This window comes from Enoplosus armatus, chromosome 15 (assembly GCF_043641665.1).
Source record: "Enoplosus armatus isolate fEnoArm2 chromosome 15, fEnoArm2.hap1, whole genome shotgun sequence".
In the NCBI taxonomy this organism is placed as follows: Eukaryota; Metazoa; Chordata; class Actinopteri; order Centrarchiformes; family Enoplosidae; genus Enoplosus; species Enoplosus armatus.
The window spans coordinates 14,110,928-14,134,544 of record NC_092194.1 but is presented as its reverse complement, the minus strand read 5'-3'; the positions used below and the strand labels follow the sequence as shown (position 1 = coordinate 14,134,544).

General features: G+C 41.8%; 1 protein-coding gene across 2 annotated transcripts in view; it reads right to left on the bottom strand.

Moving 5' to 3' along the window:
- Window positions 1–23,617, bottom strand: part of dph6 (diphthamine biosynthesis 6) — a 54,489-nt gene that overhangs the window by 5,797 nt on the left and 25,075 nt on the right. The window contains exons 9-15 of one of the 2 annotated variants that reach the window (XM_070920877.1): window positions 23,324–23,326; window positions 22,530–22,685; window positions 22,008–22,170; window positions 20,374–20,503; window positions 20,056–20,230; window positions 4,181–4,429; window positions 914–919 (exon numbers count right to left, since the gene is read on the bottom strand). In XM_070920877.1, the coding sequence (XP_070776978.1) occupies window positions 914–919; window positions 4,181–4,429; window positions 20,056–20,230; window positions 20,374–20,503; window positions 22,008–22,170; window positions 22,530–22,685; window positions 23,324–23,326 (882 nt within the window). The remainder of the gene's footprint in view (window positions 1–913; window positions 920–4,180; window positions 4,430–20,055; window positions 20,231–20,373; window positions 20,504–22,007; window positions 22,171–22,529; window positions 22,686–23,323; window positions 23,327–23,617) is intronic. The other variant, XM_070920879.1, reaches the window with a different exon arrangement.

The following is a 23,617-nucleotide window of genomic DNA, read 5'->3' as shown; positions in this document are numbered from 1 at the left end:
AACGCTTAATTGTGTATCAACAGCTAACCTCTTGCCTTAAAGAGTGAAATAAATGAAAAAAGTAAGTGTCCTGAGTGAGTATGTGTGCAGGGGTAAGGTTCAGACTTCTTTACTTGGCTGATTTTGAAGAAAGCCTAGCTTGCGGTGATCAACAATAACAATCGCAAGAGCAGAGAACAATAGCCGTGTCAGCACGGACCTCTTAGCATGTCAGACAAAGTGACAGCACACATACGTGTCCTATGCTTTGATAAATGTTATATTAGCACTCCTGGCACAGGCTAGGTATTCTCCTAGAGGGAACTGGCTCCTGCACTTGTCAATAGTGATTGAACATGGAACAGAGAGCGGGAACTGGGGAGAGAAGTGACAGGACAGGGGGTCCTGCTCAGCCAGGCTTAAAGGCCACCCTGCAGGCCTTGGGTGGTGAGGTACTATAGTCAACAGACCATCCACAAGATCAGGAGACTTCAGCACTGCAGCTCCAGCCTCTGGCAGGACTTTATTGTCACGGCACAGTTGCTGACTTTTTGTCAGAGCTGTCGGACGAGGTTACATCAGTCCCTATTTGTTTCTTTATTAACGCATCCACCAAAATGTGACATTAGATGGAAGTTTGTTCAGCAGTTCTGTGGGACTAAATGTGCTAATGGTGCATTATTGTGTGTGTGTTTCTGTATGTGCACATGTTCAGACTTGACTGTGGTCAGAGCTCCGTCACTGTGTGTTTCCCTGCCAGAGGAGTGTGAGTGTGAACACTGGCTGACAACAATACCTGACCAGAGATCATTTATTAAATCAATCCAATAAAACACAAACTTTGATATATGGTGGAGCTGAGTGGCAAGTTGGGAGGGCAGGCAGTGTGTGTGTGTGTGTGTGTCTGTGTAGAGGGCTTGGTTACACTCTACACCAGCCACTTAACACAATTCATCTCATTACTTCATCCCACTTCAGTTCCAGGGCATGCAGCCATTCCCCCAGTGCTCTCTCACTCTGTAGGCAGCAGGTAAACGCATGAAGTCTGGATCTGCTGTGCTCAGCTCTCTACACTGATGGTGTGTGACCTGCCTCTCCTCATGTTTGTTTTCTTTCTCCCCACTTTCCTCTTTCTAACTCGCGTCCGTGTGCCTGGAGCGTGTGGCGGGTTGGAGGGCCGAGAGGCGTGAAAGCCGAACGGTAAACACGGTAATAAGGAAGTGGTGTAAAGGCGGGGAACAGCGGGGAGCTGATGGGACTGCACTGCTTAGCCAGTTCCCCTACATTTCCTGCCCAGCGGGACGCCTTCAGCATGTGGCTCTATGTCTCAGCACTTACTGTAGTGCTGTCAGTCTGCTATAATATCCCTTCCCATTCACTCCGTCATTCACTCGCTTTTCTTAAGAGTCTGCTCTGAAGCTCGTCAGACTGTTTGTGTAAATGAAACACACAGGGCCATGTCAGTGGGGTGAGGAAAGGTTTAAGGGTATGAGGACATCATAAAGCTATGCCAGAGGCCAGAGTTACTTCAAAAGTCCTGCGTAAGCAGGAGAGAAATCATGTAAAATGCGTTTACTGTGGTATGAAACTCTCCACACTGCAAATTCAGCACTATCAAATTAAATTTATCACGAATCATTTCAACAAATCTGATCATTACTTTAAATTTTTTTTCCACATTTACAAAATAACCTGGTGTTTGTGAATAGTGCGTGTGAAAATATAGTATTTTTAGCCTTAATAACAAAAAATATTTAAACCTGCTTAATAATTAGCTTTACTCAGAACCCGTTATTGCTGCACAAAGGGACGTCTGTTTAACATTTATTGACTTATCACATCAAAATCTCCCTGTTCATCAAACCCTTCTCACACACAGTTGCACATGCAGGCTCTTTGTAGTTAAATGCACCGTAAATACAATTTCACACTTGTAGCGACTCCAGTATGCTCCCAATTAACCCTGCAAGCTTCTTCATCCACCTGATTAGAGAAATTATCAACGCACAACAACAACATGGCCCTGTGGCTTCACAGACACGCTAGGCACTGGTGTTTCTGTCATTTCACTTCACAGGTCTACTGTCTGAAAAGTATACCATTTGTATTTTTGTATATAGAACTGTAAGGTTATATAATCCAACATCTGACAATTGGATTTCAATTGGCTTCCATAACTTAACCACATACTACATGTTGTGCTCATGGTAATCAGGATGCATTATAAAGAACAGATGCATTTTGGGAAAGAAGAAGGGATGACAACAATTGTTTAATTAAAAGTTTCTTGTATTAAATACAACCTACACTAATTGACTGATGACCATATGATGTATTTAAGTACTTAAATATTTTATTACTTTTTGTCAATGGCAGTTTAAGTTATTAAGCAAATACTAGGTATAACCTTACAGTTTTATTTTGAATTTAAGAGTTTTTAGTTCAGTTTAATAAATAAGAATGCCAAAATCAACCACCTTGCAGCAAAATATAACATATATGTGTCCATGTATCAACATATATTCTCCTTTTCGTTTCATCTTTTCATCTCTTTCTGTAAAACACTTTATAGCAAAACACTGTCGGGCTGTATAAATTAGGTTTACTTAGTTACTAACTTATAGTGTTAACACATTGTAGTACATTTGACTTGCGTGTATGTTTGCAGACATCACCTCATAAAGCTGCTTGCTAAAGCCAGCTGGTGGAGTTATTTCTGTTGTCTGTGGGAGTTGGGTTATCAGTGTTTGACCTGAGTTAAACTTTCTAATTACAGTCTGTTCAAATGAGCACCAGTGCTTTGTATAATCCCCACCCCAGGGAGAGAGCATTTCACCAAGTTTGGGATGAAACAGTAGCCCCCACAGCCACTCTCCCTATCCTCTGCTACACTTTATACATCTGCACTTGAAGTGGAAGAGAGGGGAATGTGTGAGAGCCAAGCTGGGAAGTCACACCGACATGATCTGCCTCACAGACAAAGAAAGAGCGAGGTCAGGTTAGTGACCCACCACCTAAGATAGCTCTATTCTTAAGGGGAGAACTCACCTGTTTACAGATGGAGCTGTCAATTAGAGCTGCTTAATCTGAGAGTCAGTTGAAAATAAAATATGGTCTCCTGGCGGCAATCCTGGGTCAGCTAAATTAATATTTTTGATTGTTCTGACATACCAGGTGGAAGCACAACAGATGGACAATCTTCAGTGACCTCTGACATGAGCCTAGACTTGTCACGTCCCAATGCTTTGCCCTGGGTTAGCCTTGTTATCTCAACGACCCAATCTGCATGCTAAATTGTCAATGCTTTCAAGATTTCTATTCCACTGTGAGTTACAATAAGGCACAATATGGCATAGCATGTATTTTAATTCATAAATGATCATGTGAAAGCTTTGAGAATATGACTGCCCTTGAATAACACACATATATTTATATACTGATATACTTTTGTAGAATTGACACAAAGTTGACATCCTCTCTCAAGTCTTTAACACCTTCCATCACGGAACAGAGCCACATGTTGGAGGTGTGGGCTCCTGCCCCTCTCCCTTAGGCCCTATTCCCATGGCTAGACAGATTACTGTGGGAGGAGAAGGGCTGCCAGGGGAGACTGGTGCCCCTATTAGACGTATGGAGCAGGGGTTGTAAGCCGGGGCGGTGGAGTGGAGGGAGGGATGGAGGGAGGTGGCAGGAAAGAGGGGTGGAGAGGGGGATAAGCTGCTCTGAGAGTTGAACGGAGCTCCAAAATGGTGTGTGGGGGCAAAGGATTAGGGAAGCTCTGAGGAAGACATCTGCTTCTGTGCCAAGCTGCACATTATCAAAGACACCAGCGTTTCCCACATCATCAACTTTTCATGAGCGCACTCACTGGTAAATATCAGTCACAGTGGCTTCGGTCTCAAGGGGGCAGAGAGGGGCGAGGAACTTTCCCTTATTTCACAACTATAAAATACCAATCTGAAAGGCCTCTCTGAAAAACTTGGATAACATATCAAGTTTCTCTTCTTTTACTTATTCATCGACACATGAATCTCGCTGTCTTTTAATCCATTAAATATGTGTTCATTCTATGTGGGAGCAGTATCGCATTAGTATGATCAATATTTCTGCTGCATCTATAATAAAACAGCCAGTCATTGCTTTTCTTCTTAACCACTGGTATATATTTCATAAACAAAAATCTCACTCCACAGTGGCTGACCTTCTCTTCCTCTGCGGCCCTCAGCATGCTCTCCCAGACGGCCCTGATGATGGGGATGTCTTGGAGTCTTGTGGTGTAGCAGTGGGCCTGGACAACGTGAGCCAGAGTCAGGCTGCTGATCACCGCCTCCAGAACTTTATTCACATAGCTGAAGGACAAGTGGGCCTGTGTCCTGGTGCCAGCCTTTACCAGCTGCATGGTACAGGGGACCAAAGCGATTTGGCCTGCGCAGAAAACCGACTGATCAACCTGGAGAAAAGAGCATACAAGAAAAACACAGCAGTGTTGGCTTTGTTATGGTAAAACCTGCTTGATTAAGAGTCTACAGCCAAACTTGGTGAGGCTTTAATTTGGCACAGTGATGCCTTGCAAGTGCCAGTATGCTAACATGCTCTAAATGACAATGTTAACATGCTGATGTGTGCAGGTATAATGTGTTTAATGTGCTCGAATTTAAATTCTGACCTGATGATGACACTAGATGAAAGTTAAGGGATCACCAAAGTTAATACAATTCATCCTGAGGGGAACATGAATGTCTGTAACACATTTCATGTCAATCCATCTAATGATTGTCGAGATATTTCACTCAAAACCACAAATGTGAACCTCATGATGGTGCTGCAGGAAAGAGAGTCACCAGATCATCAAAGTAAGTAAATGGTAAATGGTCTTCACTTATATTGCGCTTTTGAACCTTAGCGGTTCCCAAAGCGCACACACATTCACACATGGCGGCCATGAAACTATGGATGTCTGTATAAGAATTTTTGCAAATCCATGCAGTATATGTTGAGATATTTCACTGGATAAATGAAAACTTTGACCCACTAGTGCTGCTAGGTAAAAGATCATCAGGATTTATCCTCTGGGGACAATGAATGTCTGTACAAATTTTCAAGGCAATCAATCCAGTAGTTGTTGAGGTATTTCAGTCTTAACCAAAACGTTGTCATCCCTAGAGCCATGCCACCAGTGTGTCTAAAAACAAGTAATGGCTGCAGTTTTGGTAGGGTGTTGCCACCCTGGAGTCCAATGCTTGAACCTATTCATATCATACATTCACAAAAAACTTACATCTCTCTACTAATCCATGCTTGACACTTAATTACAGCCTTTTAGAGAAGTGTTGTGGTAGGGTAGTGTTTGGAAGTGATGCTGAAACAAAAGGAATACAAACTTATTGCTAAGAGAAAAAGCTGCCCCTCAAGGCCAGAGCGTGAATCTGAGTCACAAATGTAAATTTAAAAAACAAACATTAATTTGGTAAAATGTATATGTATATTTCTAGATATGAATTTAAAACCCCAGCAGTGATTTTTGAAACCTTTGCCTTTGTAGCAAAAGAGGTCGCTGATGAGGTTGCAAAGATTTTGTACAATGTATTACCAATTTCAACAAACTGCAAAACTCCTGCCTGCACTGGAATATGTGTTAACTTATAAAGTAAAAAATAAGAATATGTAGTTAGACAATTATGAACTTGAACATATGGTTTCTATTCAACCAGAAAACGAGATGTAAGAAACAAGTCATCAAACCCCAAAATGAGTTTTATAAAAAACAAGTGTGAGGTGCTATAATCAAATTAACATTAATTATAAGCGTATGTTTGAGTAGCGCTGCATTAATTAACAAGTTCCACCTCCACCATCCATTTTTCAGCATCTTATCACCAACAATTCTCATTTCACAAGCAGGTATTCTGTGAGGCGCCTGCCAATGTATCTCCGTGGCACCAGTGTTATTTATAAGCACAATTAACCATGTGATAATAAGCTCAATTCTATATAATGAAACCTGAAAAAAAATCTATCTGTTTAATGCAGAGATGAGTAGGGATGAGCAGTGGGATTAAAGAGGTCAGGTCTTTAGAGACGCTGTAGCTCACCAGTGTTTGAGGTTGGATGGAATTAGTGCTGGACACTAGCTACTGGTCAAAGCAAATAGCTGACATGTTGATAATTGCTGGACTATACAGGGACCCTGGAGCACATGCAAATCTCTAGGGAGGATCAAGAAAGCCTGAATCAATTGATACATGGCCCGAGACAAGGTCCTTCACTGATTAGCCAAGACACAGCCAGGGGTATCATGTTTCACAGTGAGATTACCAGAGTTAGCATGGACCAGGGGTATTACTGAAGACTTAGCACCCTCTCAACCAAACTTTGGTTACAAACATTACAAACAAGCTCTTTGTTTTCTTTATTTGGTTCAGTTTGATAAAGCCTAAACAGACTATGACACTAATTGTTCAAAGGAGGAAAACAGAATATTTCCCCCTTTAATAACCCATTAAAGACATTTCAGTCTTTTACTAGCAGAACATGATGCTAGCCACACAACTGCTTAGCTAGAGGGCGGACATGGTCATGGCTATTTCCATAATCAGAAGGGTTAGCCATGATCTCCAGCTCCTGGGTTCACTTGTCAACTTTGATGAATCTTCCACTTCCGTCTCTGCTGCTCCAAATTACTGGGACAGCGCGGGAGACAAGAGACGGAGGGAAGATGGGCGCGAGTGAGTGAGGGGGAAGAAAGGGAGGAGATAAGACCCTCGCTGCTTTCAACCAGTTGGATCAATCACCAGATCATTTACCTGCGAGCACAAGTGCCTGCATTACTATGTCTGCCCAGCATAAAAGCCAGATTCCCACACATCAACAACAAATTGTCATTGGCATTCCATTTATGAGCCATCACATGCCATCATATTCACTCCAGCAAAGAAGGACTCCATCAGGTTGGATGGGTGGCCAGAATTTCTTAACAAGCTCGTCCCCATGAAAAGAGCTAGCTCCATTTTGAATTCATAAAGATTGGTTACCATTTGTCTATTTGAATATCAAAAGGGGCTAGCATGGGGCCCCTTGACTGTTAAAGGCAGACTCCCATAGCTTCTACCAAGCAGGTGTGTGATGATCAATTATTAAGGATCCCGCTCTGGTTACTCTTAGTGGGAGGTGGAATTGGGGATTTGGGGGTTTGTGGTGGTGGGGGCACATCGTTCTGTGGTGAACCTGGATGGGGGAGAGACAGTGGAGAAGGGAGAGCGAATACTATTTACATAAAATTAACAGTTCAAAAGAATGAGTTCACACACCAATCAAACTTGTTAATTGACTGTCAATGGTGTGTCCCTGAATATACAACACAACTACATTATTCATCTTAGGCCTTGACAGGGAAGACAGTCCAATTTGCATGGGCGTTCTAAACGTGATCAACAACCACAATGCCACATGCATTTTTAATAGGCCAGAGATGGGATCCTTTAATATTCATAAGGGTCAAACAATTGCATATGACATTAAACTTTCTATAACAAGGTAAGTATTTTTCAAATGCTAGCCTTAGCAGTCTAAATGGCCCACTGAGAAAAGGGCCAGTGAATCAATACTACATGTCCATGTTGGTTTAATTCTGTTCTACAGCTTCTCAATAATATTTGATATTTGCTGTCATAACTTTAAAAGGTTTTCAGAAATGTCAGGTTTTAGGAGCAAAAATTTTATTACATCTTTCCATCAGAGAAAACATACAGTAGCTATGGGTGGGCAATTTGGACAAAACCTATATCACAATAAATATCAAAGCAGCACCTAATTTTCAATATTTGGTATTTAAGATGATTGAAACATTTGTCCTATTCAGTAAACTGGTCAAATGTTTGTTTTTATCCTTTTTCTTTTTTGACGTTTCACAGTAAAATCTATAATTAATTTAAACATAAGAATTGTAAACAAACTCACAGTATCTCTTTCTGAAAATGTTGTCACTATGCTGGTAACAGTGTGGAGAAAATAAAACAATAATACTCAGTGATCAAAAAGCCCTAACAGTAAAAATGGACAGCATTTTGTTCAAAAGCCAAACAAGCTTCCAATGAGGTCAACAACTAAAGCCACTCTTTCCTGCTTACTATTAACTAAGCTGTATTTTTGCTCATGCTTTATTGACCCTTATTTCATGGCTAAAACACCATCATTTTTCTCATAAAGCCAATGACATGTCAGAATGTCCTCCCTCCCTCTCTCATCACTGGGAGCTGCAGACAGTAACATATATGTAAATGTACTCAGGAAGCGCCTGGCTGTGTCCGCTTCCAACCCCATAACGGTGTCTCGTTTCAGGCTGGAGTGTCTGAGGTGTTTCTAATTGCAGTTTTTGTCAAAGAGCTTCCAGAGATGACCAGACAGTGCTAGACTATATTCACATTGGTGTTGGAGCCCTCTGGGCCCCCATCGTGTTGAAGATGTCTCCGAATGTCATTAGCAGAGCTTTGGAATGGTATAGATGAACTGGGCTAGCCTGGATAAAATGACCTGGTATTGACGAACAGTCAGGTTTTTCTGCCTGGTTCCAAGGACAGAGAGAGGTGGAAAACTGCTCCACCGCTCCTATCAGATATGCTAATGGTCACATTTCTCCCCATTGAGACCTCATGCATAATTTAACCAGGAAAATGATAATACAAAATGTGTAAAATAGGTTAGATTAATATGGTGTAACTTTTCCCTTATGCAAGGACACATGTAACCAAGCTAAAAGGGTAATGGCACTAAAGTATAAGCTACAGGGTGGGCAATTAAATGCAAAAAGTAATTAATATTTGTGATATGTCCTTTCATGAAGATGCTCCTATATCTTTTGAGTGTTGTTTACAGCCTTGCCATAGAGGAAGCGTAAATGAGTGCACTTCAGAGAAGCAGGGCAAAGCTTTGTAACTCATAGCTAAAACTTTTTAGTGAAAGTTGTACGCCTTTATTCAATAGTTTACAGTGAATATAGACATTATAAATCAAAGGAGCATGACATGTGTGAGTAGCACTAGGCCAGATTCAAACCAAGGATGCTGCATTTTCATGGTATGTTCCATCTAAAACTTAACTTGACATAAACTATAATTTACTTTAAATGGGACACTCTTTGATTCATTTTAATCCCTTATGGAACATTCTTAATATATGTGACAAATTTCCAAATTTCTGTCTTGAGTCTTTTTTTTCACTTTAGTAATTTTCCTCTTTTCTTGAATATTTTAGGGTTGGCAAATAGCTCAAAATAGTTCAAAATGTGGGGATCAAAAAACTGAGGTTGAAGTTTTGTTGAATGTATTTAAGTGCATATATTATTTCTGCTTTTTGGAGGGGATTTGATATGCAACGACTGTTTAATCCTTGTGTGGTGGATGGCAGTTTGTCAGGGATGTGTGCTGTGATTTCATCTTGAACTGGCTTCAAGTCTGTGGGGCTCTTTCAGCATTAGTGCATTCAAAGCAGATCACGTCTGGGAGTGGGAAATGATAAGAGATGGGCTCATGTTGTGCTGCGCCCTGAGGAAATCCTGCCTCTTCTGACACCTCATTTCTACAAATACAAACCTTTCAGGGGAACCACAACCGTTCTTCCCTCTACAGAAGCTCTCCCCATGTTAGGCTTCTCATTTAAGGCTTCATGGGAAGGGGGAGGGAGATATTTGCCTTTTTTATTCCCTCCTCTTTTTTTCAACCATCTCTATTTTTTGCTTCCTGTTTGTGCTCCAGTTTGAGCCTAACCCCTGTATGCTCAACTGTCACACAAAATCAGTGTTACTTAAACGGCGACATAAATAGCCGTATGAAGTGCACAAAGAAAGGCAAGTATAGGGCATTTCTGAATGCATTCTCTCAGGTCTAAAACTACACATTTATTCAGAAAACAAACCATAAGCATATGTTAAAAACACAAGGTTGTTACGATGACAAATTTAGAAGAATACTAAAAACTACACAACTATAATGAGCCATTGTTGAGGCAACGTGTGGTCAGTCTGAGCCAGGGACACTGGCCTTTCCCCAACCCCCACCTTCTCTAAGCTTATGTGTATTTTTCTGTTGTGCCTGGATGTCTGCCCTCGACATGCCCACTCCACAGACACTGAACCGTGTGGAAGAGTAACACTGTCATGTCAGCTCTGGTCAACTTTATGGTGGTCAGGAGCTGCCGCTCAGTACTATAACCAAGGTCAGGGGAGCCTGACTGCTGGATGCTCAGGGAGACACATCTGAATGCCAACAGGCATGAATAAACGAATAAATAAATACATCTTTCTAACATCATCAGTTTATAATTTTTTTTCTTACAACAAAATAAAACTAGTTTTGATACAATTTGGTATGTTTTTTGTGCTTTGTTCTTGTGTAAATATACTGTTGCTATAATGATGCTGAAATGAAGAAATAAGGTCAAATAAAACATAACAAATACTCAAAGTTGATGTACTAAAATTGTCTGCTGCTGTTGAGCACTGTGCCACACCAGAGCTGGGCTGTGGATGAAGAGTGATGGAGGGGCATGGTTTTTCACTGCGTTAGGCAAAATGCCCTGCTGCCTTCAACTGTCCCGACCTCACATTTTTTGACAAATTGGTTGTGAGGCTTTTACGACTGATGCACATATCGCAAAAATCATTTCTGCCAAGCTTCCTCTATGACCTGCCCGTGGGACATGACAAGCCCCTCCATGCATCGCTCTATCAAACCGAATCTTTCCAGGACAATGCAAATTATGACAAATTCCATCATCCTGCATTATGCGCTTTCCTGCTAATCTCCCTAATTCGAGAGAATCGGGGAGGGTCTCGCTGTTTCAGCTGAGGGGCATGTTGTCTGATTGAATGATGCTGAAACTGCAACCCTCAACCCCCGTTCTTCCTCCCTTCCCAGCTGTGACCACCTCGTCTCTTCTGTCTTTTCATATTTTTCCTCTTTTTGAAGCTACATCTCTTGGTCTGGCTGGTAATTGAAGCACTAACTTAACCTGGGCACAAAGAAGCATGTCAAAGTGCCATGGCACAACCATTAAAGTGCAGCTGTCAGTAGTGGTGAAGTTAGGTAAGTCTGTGTGTGTGTGATATGAAGGATAGGACCACAGTATGAAATGTCAAAAACAAATCAGCCTGCAACCCAGCGACATGAAGCTGATGGTCCAGAGAGAAAAGTCCTCTGCGTCCACATCCAAAACATCCAGTTAAACACACACACACAAACCCTGTTTTCCTGACCATGCCGCTACACCGTTGCTTGTAATGGACACAACATGTAGTTCAGTATTCACAGATAAAAGATGAATAACAGACAAACAAAAAATGAAAGAGAGTGAACAAGACGGCGCAGAAAATGCAGAGGAGCAAAAACAGATGTAGTCCCCTCTCGTCTCAACAGATGGCAGTATGGCTGCATTAAAAAGGCAGCTGGAGTCTCAACGCTGCTGTTCATACAAAGTCCACTCAATCCATGGACAGGCTGGCTAGACAGCCTCAAAGTCTTCTTGGATTTTCTTCTTTTTCTTTTTCTCTTTTTCTTGACAAATTCAAAATGTTCACATAAATAAGCCACAAAGTCCACAAGTGTAATGCAGGAATATGGATGAAGGAACATTTGGGAAAAAATGCTAAAATTGTTTGTTGGAGTTTTCATTGCAATATATACACAAGTGTTGTGCTATATTTATTTTGATCAAATACTGAAAATACAATGAAGCCAAAAAATGTCTATAAACATGTAACATAAAAATAATATCTAAATCTAAAAAGAAAGATTTTCCATCTAAGAAATCCTTGTTTCTACCTACTTTGGAATAATCATAAATGCTATTTTACTGTAAATGTGCATGAGAGATAGTAATATTCTCACTAAGGCAAACTTATAAAATACAATGTGCTGAAAATGTACCAAATCCCAACTGAAAAATAGAGCAAATATTAACATTTGTGTCAGAGCATCAAATTCAACTCAATAAATTTTGACATGTGGAAAATATTGTGTACTCTATATATTATATTGAATGAACTCTTACCCTGAGCATCTCAACTTCATTACATTACCTAGACTCGCGGGGCCTGACATCCCCTTACATAATAAATCCATAATATCAATAATAAATATATATTAAAAGTGAACATGCTGATATGTCCGCAGACAAAAAAACAGGAGACTGTATATTATTCATCTGCAGCATTTTTTACCTCAGTAAAGTATGCTTTGGTGACAATGGCACTTGAAAAATGAATGGGCAAGGTTAAAAGTTACTACTCAGAAGAATTGCTCCATGTGAAATTTATGATGAAGCGAGTGGCCAAAAGTAAATGGAATGTAAACGCTAACTCTTTCCTGAGTCATCTGTAATACTGCAAAAAACGTCCCTTCACAAATGAAGACAAAATGGCAATGCTAGCACACTGTTGCATGTAGATGTAATAACTAGAGGTATGTGCAGCTTACGGAAACATAGGAAAACATCATAATTCTAGAAATCATCTATAATATCAGTTTTCCTAAAATACTCAGACTACATTACAGTGCTGTATAGCAGTCAGTAGGTGAATCTGCTGCAGTCACAAGCCATAACAGCCACTCTGTCTGAGTTGGTGACAATTAGTGTTATAAACCCTGATTGTTGGTAACATATCAATCATGGTTTCTCTTTGTTACTGCATTTATTCTGTGCTATCAAAACGCTCTATTAATAAAATGCTGTATGATTTTATTCAATTCTGTTTGGCTGATAGCTACACATTAAAAATATGAAAGTTCAATTAAATTGTCTTACTGCTAGATTCCTCTAATGTGTCTGTGTTTATTGTTTTGGACAAAAAAATGTGTAATTTCCCCCCAGGGATCAATAAAGTATTTCTGATTCTGATAAGAGATTTTGGCTATGAGTGAAATGTTGAAAAGGCAGGGGGTTACATTTCTGTTCCCCATTAGTTTCTGTATGTCACCACATTAGTATGTGTGGGAACTGGCCCCTGTATTGTTCTGTCTGTATTTGCCACACATGTATATATTTCACAAGGAGCATCTCCCAGACCCTCCTTATCTGTGTGTATATGTGTGTGTCTGTGTGTGTGTAGGCCCTGTCAGCTATGCCCTCTCGTCACTGCAGGGGGAAGAAACACACCCGGGCAGCTCTGAATATAGTGGCTAGTTACCATAGTAATGGGATGGTCATACGTCTCTCCTCTCTCAGACAGTGATGGGAGTGGACAGGACACGCCGCTATGCTTTTTATCTATGCATTTGGTATTCAGTTATTTCATTCCACAAATAAAAAGCCAAGCCACCCCACCTCTCCTTTTTCCGTATTCAAATAGAGGGGTAAAATGGGAAGTAAATAGTTGGATATTGGGTAATAATTCACACATGGGACTACAAATAATGATGTGTTTTGACTGAGTGTTTGTGATTGCAATTGTAATAGCGCGAGTGTCTTGGCAGATATCTGCAGTGGTGGGATTTTACATGACGCTTTTCAGATGCCTTCCTAATGTCTCTGAACCATTCACCCCTCCACTGCTCATCAGCAGTGACAAAGTGAGAAGAAAACAAGCGCCCACACACACACACACACACACACACACTCATGTAGCATGTGATTCTCTCAAATTAAAAACCATTTATCAAATAAAATCACATTCATACATCATGACTGATTACATTCATCTACATTCCATTCAAAGTTCTAGTGTTTTCTATTCATATACTGTAGCCACAAAAACAATTGCATGATGCTTTTTACACTGAAATCAGTGCTCAGGAATTTGAAAATCTGCAAAGGTGAAAGACTCCTGTACAATTAGTATGCTGACCATTCGCTAGAGACACCAGAGACCTGTGTCTCTTGAGGCTTCCCAGGTGATTAAGGATGGTCACGTGGCACATGTCCACATGATGTATTTATATTTATATGCATATCTAGTATATGTTTATCTCCATATCATTCAGTATTTAAAAGAGGAAGAGGGACGATGGCTGTAGCTACCGTGTCCCTGCGTCCCATGGCTTGTTGACATGAACCAAGGCAGTCAGGCACCAATAATACATGAAGAGCTGTTCAAAGGCAATTAGGATCAGTTGTCAGGGCCGGGCCCATTAATGAGTGGGAGTGTGGCAGGGGCCGGGGCAGAGGCACAGCGCCGGCGTTCGTGGACGCCTCAGAGTCGATGCACTTTGACAGATCCAGTCCTTCCCCTGTCCTCGCCTGGTACAAGCTGATACCAGCCTGTTCCCACATGGTGCGGCAGCAGCAGCGGTGCAGGATAATGTAGCAACGAATGCACTGACTCCTGAAAGTGACCACTGCCATGGCATGTCAGCGTCTGCTACACGGTCACAGCAGGAGAGAAAGGGGAGACGTGGGGCGAGTGGGATGGGGTTGGGAGGAACATAATTACCTTTGCTGCCATCTACCACTTCCCATAAAACTGCCCCCTCATCAGATTAAAAAGGTGGTCTCATTTGACCACTCGCATACATGTGTACACATTTAGAGGCACAAGCGCCCAATCCACATTCAATAGCTCCAGCACTGTGTCTATGATCATGTGTCTGGGGAAGGTAGTCCCCATTTTTGCATACAAGACAGTGCTGAAGAGTATGCATACATGTTGAGGGGCTACAGACCTGCACACGAGCACACAATTGTCAGCAAATGTTTAAGTACTGATGGTTTGAGATAATGTGTGTGCGCTCAATTCCCCTTTTAGTTTGTCTTTGCATACATCTCTATCTATTTGCATGTCACTGAATGCGGTTTGAGTGCTGCATACCTGTCCTGTCAGTCATGAGTGTGTTACAGTGAGTCACCCGTGACTCATTTTAATGACCGAACTAGTTCACCTTGTCATACAGCCAGGGCCTTACACAAAGAGCACACAGGTGTATGTGTGTGTCTGTGTGTGTCTTTGTAAGGCCTGGCCTCGGGGCATACAGCCGACATGCCATTGCGGTAAGGTCTTGCTGGGTTTGATCAGTGTGTTTCGTGTGTGTCCAGTTCAAGTGAAGAAGGTTGACCTCAGTGTTTGGGTAGGATGAGTAAAGCCTACAGAGACAGACTCAGGTGATGTACAGAGACAGGAACTGAATTGATGCTCGCTGGGGAAATGCTGTGAGGTGAAGCCCGACTGTCAGTCAAAACCTCACTGACTCTCTCCAGACAAAAGGTTCAACTCTTTGCACACAATTCAGGCATTCAGGAAAGGAAACAGCCGGCCTATTCTACCCGTGCCTTCAGTGAAATGAAAAGGAAAAACTAATCTGTGTTAACATCCTCCACTGCAACTAGAAGCAAGTAACTACACGTACTGAACCATAGTTTTGAGTAGCCTTCAATCTCACGACTGCTCAAACCGCTGAGCCTTCAAGACCTCATTTTTCATCGACTCAATTACTCGACAACTGCTCCACTCCTGGCCCCACCCCTTCCTCCCGGCCTCATCTCCCCTCCTCCTTGGTTGAAAGTGATCATTTGTTCTTTTATTAAAGTTGATAACATCCCTTGCATTGTCTGAGCGTGCACGCAGGAGAGCCGCCCCTACTGTTCTAGCCTCCAGCACTTTGTATTATTGGTGCATTATTTCACGCATGCCCTCCTCTTTTATCAAGCGCTTTTGAAGTAATGTTAATAGACTAGAAAATTGAGACATTTATGAAGTATGGGCCGTGTTTATGAAAAAATCCATAAAGTATGACAGGGGAGAGGTGAGATAAAAGCAAGGTTTTAATAGATTATGGCAAACAGGGGAGAGGCGTCAGATGCTGACAGGCACCTCCTCCGAGATCCCTCATATTTTATGGGATTAATTTTGTTATATTAGAAATGAAGTTAAATGTCCTAATTAATCTGTTCGTGCTGCTTGAATACCTCCCCGAACGCAGATGCACGCATACACTGTTTTTTGGCTAATTACTCTTCTGTGGTAATTGAGGTAGATGTAGTCTCTAGATGTAGACTGAGGAGGTTTGGGGAGGTGTTTGATGTAATGGGGGGGGCTGCTGAATTGTGCATGTTGGCTCTTTTACAGTAGTGAAACATTCTGGGTGAGAACAACAAACCATAAAACTAAAGCACTTAGCTTAATTTCTGCTGTTCATCACTACATTTTTTTGCGTTCTCACTCACCACACTAGCTCATATTTAGCTGTCAACTCTCTGATTGTTCACCATGAAGCAGGGTTGCTATCTTCTCAAACTCATCATGTACTATTTGTTCCCCTACTAAATTTCTAATGGAAAACACTTTAAAAACATATATTTTGTGAGGTGCTCTCGTGAGCCAGCAGTCTCAGATGCATACCACGTAATCACAATGTTCAACTTAGTTTGGGGATCTCACATTTCATTCCCATCTCTCTCATCTCATTTCCTGCCACTCTCTAGTGTCACTTCTCTTAAAAAGTCATTAATCTTTGATAATATACTCTTTATACTACTTTGTTGGCTGAGATTTAAACAAAATCAAAATCAGGCCTCCAACAAGCAGAGGAAACTCCTACCTATGTTCCTCTTTCAGTCAGTCTTGCAGCCTCTCCCGGGACCCTACATGGGTGGCCAAACCTCCCTATGACTCAGCCTGACCTCCGAACTTTTCATCAAGAGGGTCAGACAAAGTTCAGCTCATTGTTTTAAGACATTAAGACTCCTGTAGGAAGATTATTCAAATTCTACCACCCGCCACAGTACACTCCTCCCTTTGACGCTAATTGGCAACGTCAGATCCACTTCCCTCCTGATGCCTCACAGTCCACTTTGACAATTTTCAAAATCCAATGCAAATCCTGTCGCGGGCTTGTGCAAGACGGTCTTCCACAATATTGACTGTCACTCACAATTAAGGGAATGAGGCAAGGGGTTAGTGTTCACCAGCAACCTGAGGCTAGCGCAGGCAGCTCCCAAAACACACCCCCGCAGAATCTGATCAGTGAGTATAATTTCCCAGCATATATCCCAGGGGTGAGCCACTTACCTTAACAGGAAAGAGGAGATGTTTAACAACCATTCAACTGATAGTTTTCCTATTCAGACCTGGTTTGGCTATTGTGTTTATCCCTGTAAATGTGGCTCCAAAGGGAATATGAAGGAAGGCAGCATTAATCTAAATAGATGTGGAAAAAGTCTTCCAGTTTGTGACTCCTGTTGCTAACTCTGATTTTAGTGAATGATAGGTCAATTTTTTCCATCTGGCAACTCATAAGCGTAATCGTCTGTTATTAGTACAGATGGATTCCTGTGTAGAAATGTGGAACATTGCTGGCTGAAGAAACAGGCCCATGCTCTTTTCCCCTGCTATTATGTTAATGCAAAAGAATGGTTTAAAAGCTCCTTCTAAGAAACAATTGACGGAAAATGCAGTAATAACTTTTATTTCTTTTAAAAGCATGCCATTACTTGGCTTTTGTTGTAATGAGAGAATTTGTTTTGATATTTAGCAACCGAAACTGGATGTCTGAGAGCATCTTTTGTTTTTCATGAATTGATTGATGTAATAAAAGTGAAATTTCTTATATCTTAATTAGATTATGCAAATTATGTCTAAAACAAATGACAGCGAAATTTGCATTAGATCTCTGATAAAAAAAACTACAGCAAAACAAAACAATTAGTGGCAAGAACTTTGATGCTACCGCAGTCACAAATTATATATTATACTGCAAGTAATACACATTATGGTGAATGCAACCTCTAAACACGTCAATCAGGTACAGAACAATATGAAACAATGTAAAAACAAAGCATAAATTAAATCACTGTTTTTGTCTTCATAGCTTGCGGCTTTTACCTAAACTACCGGCATATCATACATTAACATATAATACACCAAGAGGCCCCCAGCTTTGACATCATAAAGGTTAACTAATTCTTTAAATCAAGTCAGATCTGAATCTGTCAGCTTGCCAGGCCGAGCCGACATTCAGTCAGCTTGCCGTTCCCGAGAGCCGAAGCAGAGAGACATGACAAGCCAGGCGGATAGATGAATAGATGGATGGAGTCTGAAGGTCCAGCATCCATCACATGCCAATCCCTAATGCCGTTCCTCTCCACCTCCACCAGTACCACCCAGTGGAGAACCACTGTAGTCAAATCGTGCAGGGCCAGAGGTCCATGTGCTGTCAGTAGCCATGTGCTGTCAAACCACTGGACGCATAGCAAAAGAATACACTGGTCCCAATAGAGCTGGACATTGGTCAGTTTACAGCCCTATTTGATTACAGCACATTAAAATGGTTAGCATTACTACACTTTGTCAGATTAACAAACAAGAAAGTGAACCAGAATCATTCATCAAAGGCTGCTGTCATTTGCTATTTATTCCCTCCATTAAGTCATAACTCATTGCCCCTTCAAAGAACTCATCACAAAAACACCTCTGCTGCACAAAATTGATTACATTCTCTGGACATAATTAAGATCACAAATTCATCCTTTAATCATTTCAAGTTCACCCCCCACACACACTTTCAACCCCCTGGTATAGCTGGTATCCTTCTTTTAATTACTAATTCTTCTCCACAGACAGTGAATGTGGAGGGCTCCAGGTTATTTGGTCTCAGACAGCAGCTTTTCTGTCTCTGTTGTTGCCAGAGCCCTGTCGCCATGGTGTCACACGGCAACAGTCACCAAGGAAAATTGTCATTAAGATGGAGTCAACGTGGTACTGGTGAGAGGAGGGGTGGCACCGCATGCTTGCTCACAGCAAGGGGGTAATTGTATCAATATGTAAAAATCTTTAGCTGTACTGAAGAGTTGTTAATACATTTTTGATCAAATTAAGCCATCGTAGCGTGGAGGAGGAGCAGACACACTGAGAGGCGACGCAGGGGTCGTGTGAAGTGCCGTGCACAGCTCTGAGCAAGCAAACTCCTCTCATTGTTTTCTCAAATTGCTTTGGATAAGAATGATCATTAGAGGAATGAGAGATTAGACTGTTTTCCAGAGGCAATAACACGTGCCCACAGCTTACTTCAATTTCATGTCTCAATGAGACTCCATTGAGGAAATCAAACACTGCTGGCACGTTAAAAGCGAACCTGACTAGGTTACATCTCAGGAATCCAAACTGCACAGGATCATCTGAGCCTTAGTGACACACTGGTGAGATATGCCGTCAAGCTCTAAGCGAATAGCTAATCCACACATGTTCTCACTCATAGACGGATTTGGCTGCAGGATCAAGGACAGTGTGGAGGAGATGGACACTATCCTTGTTGACAGTACCTTGACAAGTGTAATCCCATATAATACACACTGGGTAAACAAAACACCAAGCCAACCGTGCAACCACGGCCCACACTTCCTCTGCTCTGCCTTTGAATTCAACATTCTTTCTGGGTTTGAAACAATATGAAAGAAGTTCAATTCCTAGCTTTACAAACAAGTGCAAAAATGGATACAAACTGCCCACTACAACAGGGATACATATTTACATGTATGCATAAAAGTAGTAACGAGAATACAAAGCAACAATTACATGCATCTGCACACATGCATCTATACATAAACAGAGACGCACACAAAGTACTGCACGTAATCTGAGACATTTCAATTGCTTTGTAAGAGTCAAGCACAACAAAGCATCATAAGAATCACCAGTGACATTCATCATTCATCAAATTAATCCTTGGAATTCCTCCATTAATCCATAACTTCCCTTCCCTAAAGTGATACTTTGAATTGCTTTGCTAAGAATGACACAAAAGAAAATAATGCTCCTTGTTTTTGGCTCAGACCCTCAGACGAGGATCAAGGGATTCAGTGGGAGATGTTTTAGATTTTTCATTTGCTATCAGTAGCTAAACAAGAGAAGGACAGGGTTGAAATTAACAAAAAAAAGATGATCAGAAAAAAATAAACTGGAGAAATTTTGAATAACAGGGTGATCTGCAAAACATATCCTTTGACAAGACAGTAATACTGAAATCTGAATAATTTATTAGTCTATTAATGGAACAATTTACTTACCTTTGTGGACACCCCCAAATTTAAACTGTCAACACTCCCACTCCCACCACCAGCAACACTACCTTCTCCCTGTTGTGGACCATAGTGCCTTACCCTGAGGGCCTGGCTGTAGGGCCCAATGTTGGCAGGGGCCCAGTGGGACAGGCTCTGGACATGCAGGGCTTCCCTCTGGTGGAAGCAGCCTTCCTCCAGGGGCTCGATCCAGTCATGGAGCAAGCAGTCCATCTGCAGCAGCTGACCGGCGGGTAGAGGAGCCTGGACACACACCCTAACAAGAAGGGGAAACATGGAATGAATGCTACAGTAATAACTTGAATTCAAAATAAAAACTGGTACAGAGAAACAAATACTTTGAACAATGTAAAGAAGAAAAACAGCGACAAAGGTTTGTGTGTGTGTTTGCACCTTTACCTGGCTGGAGGGTTTTTGCCAAAGTGTTCCTTATAGACTGTGTTGAGTGGAACAAAGTCTTCCATGCAGCTCACATACAGGTGAACCAGGATAATGTCCTTCATCCTCCAGCCTCTCATGCCCAACTCACCTGGACACAGGCAACACATTATACTGTAAATCACTGTAGTGTAGCATATTGTAAATTATATTAACATAACACAAACTTGCAGAGAAGCAGTTTGTAGAATCAAAATGGTAGATTTGTGACCAAAAAGAAGTGCATCCTTGTTTGTAACTAGTCACCAATTTCATGCAATTGGTTCTTTGAGACTCATGTTTTTAGTTTACCTCTATAAACCTTTTTTTCCCACCCTGTTTTGAGGAAATTATGAGTTGTATCTAGTACCACTGCAACAGGAAAGGTTGCCAGTGAACAAATCATGTCAGTGTAAAGACATTTGCTTGTGTCAAAGAGTCAGGCTTACAGATGTGCTATACCTGCCATATAGTCAGCCTGTTCAAACAGTCATTTGAACCCTATCACCATTGTAGTTTAGAGGTGGATAGTTTCAAAGATTTTTTTTCAGACACTGAAATCTATTGAAACTGCTTTAAAGTGTTAATGGTGTTTGTCCCCTTCTATAAAGCGCAGTCTAACACAGTGTGTATGCACATTGTAGGCTTTGGATGCAAACGCAGGCACAAGGGCTCAAAGCAAAGCCTTTCTCCCTACAATCATTTGAAAGAGCTTCAAGTTTGTTTTTCCTTTGCCAACACTAGCGTCTCAGACTACTTCGCCCTCATACAAAGAGGTTGTTCATTAAATATTAACTTGTTTAATATTGTCTCTGCACTGTGAAGGCTGTTCAGCCGAGCACCACGATAAACATTAAATATGCTTTTCATCTTTCGCTCCTCTTTCTCCATCAAAAAAGAGAAAGAGAAAAAAAAAAAAAGAAAGACTCAGATGCACTGTAAAAGCGTGCACTTTTAAACTTCTGCAGGGCAAAAACGATAACCCACCCAACATGAATGCACTGTATGTGTGTGTTTTAAAAGAGGCTTGGTTTGGGTTAATTTGAAGTGCTTGTCCTTGTTTGGTGGCCAACTCACAATCCCAGTCTTGTGACGGACGGCGTCTCTGACACACAGGGGTTTGCCTGCTGGGTTGACAAGCACTTTTGAATAAAGAACGACTTCTCAAGCTCTGCCACACCTCCTCGTGTGTCTTTAGCTAACACAGTAAGGAGAGAGAAAGACACCCAAGGGACAAAGAAGTTTTCCCCATATGTTTCTCTCCATTCAATCCGTGGGGCTTAAGAAGGGAATGTATTACAGTAAACTCTGAAGAATCTGGACAATCACACTTGGACAAAGGAATTATGTATAATCTCCCCTTGATCATATCAAAGATGTAATTTTTATTTGATCGCAAAAAGGCATGACTTATTAAAGGTTAGTTTACTTGTGAGTGTCTTTCTATGTGCCTTTTGCTTCGGCGATTTCAAAGAGGCAAAAAAGAATTTTCTAGTAGACTCTTTTTCCCGAGCACAGAGATATTTAAAAGCATGTCCACAGCTCTGGTACACTATGTTCTTCAAAAGTGTTCACTCTCTTGCTCAATACTTTCTCTCCGGCACACTTTCCCTTACGTTGCAGCTGTGTGAAAGCTGCCCGTGTCTGGCCCTGGATCCCGGGTTCTTGGCTCTGAAGGCCGTCGATGCCACAGATCCACTGATAGCCTCCGGAGCTTCTTGGTGAGCAGGATGGAGGGAGATCTGCAGGAAGAGATACAATAACATGAAGAGGAAGAGGGTTAAAAGGTTTAGGTTTCCACAAGTACTTTGCGCAGTCAGCACTACAAATGGTTGGTCCAGTGATTATAAGGCTTGTATAATGCTTGTTTGTTTCTTCATTTATAAGCAGGCCGTATGCTGTATGAGAGGTAGGTGGTTTGTGGCAAAGGAGAAATGAATTCAGAGACTGTCACAAATACACTACAGAAATGACAGCTCTTGTCAAACAATCACTCAAAAATACTAGCATCATGATGCTGGCCGCATGACACAGATTCAGGGAGCACACACACGACACACAGATATCATCTGACACACACACATAAACACACATTCAAGCATGCATGTCAGCACGTGCATGTTTCACCATAAATGAATCTCACCGTGGCCCCGCTGACAACTAAGGTCACAATTTGATGTAAATTCTTGCTGGTTGTCTTCAGCTTGATCAGCATATTCCACCTCCTCAGTCATCTTGTCAATGGCGCTCTGGCAAGGACAACTACCATGGGGCAAAGCTCTCGCCACCACATCCTGCAATAAAGCACCACAGGGAATACATCAGGCCAAACGCCCACCAAAGAGCGCTGAGCCTTTTGCAAAGACAGACAAAATGCTGTATAATTAGCCAGCCTTTTCAAATACCCCACCATGCGGGCGGTGTGTGTCAGTCTTTCATGACAAGGGCCCAGACACACATAACTTCAAGGTGAATGAATATGAAACAACATCCTAACATATTCGTGGTTCAGGCGAATAGGGAGCGGTGTTTTCTGATACTGTAGATTCAATCATGCTGGCTGTCAGTCAAAACTCATGACTGGATGGGTGAGACATGTTTTGGATTTCACTAGTTTTTTTTTTTTCTTCTGCTGTTTACTTTGCCTCTACACACTGCTTCTTCTTTAAATAACAAATCATTACCATTCTCTAAGGCATACATATTACCTGCCAAATCCTGCTGGGGCGTCACGCATTTAAATACATATTTCATATTTCCTCAACGGCCCCATCACCCCGCCCTACACTCATTCACCCCCCTCATCTACTGTCAACTGCATTAGGCCATATGATAATCAAATTAATTATACTTCAGCCCCTCTCTCCTGGCCAGCATGAAAAATAGCTTGACTAGCATTAACGGAGGGCAAATGATGGTGGTCCATCCCCACCCCCTGAGCCCGGTGCAGTTTCCTCTAGTGCTGGTGTCACCGCAGATCTGTCACCCTGACGAGAAGAGCTTCAGAAGGCTGAACCAGGGCAGGTTCTCCCCTGGTTGCCCCCCTCCTCCCCTCCCCTCGCAGGCCCTGGATCTCCCTGCTCTTCCCCTAGCAACCTAGGGGGGGCTACAGGGGCTGTGGGAGCATGTGAGCGTGTGTGTGTGTGTGTGTGTTTGTGTGATGGGGGTGGTAGCGGCGGTGTGGGGAGTGAAAAAATATATAGCTGTAGGGAGTGAGGCTGCAGGG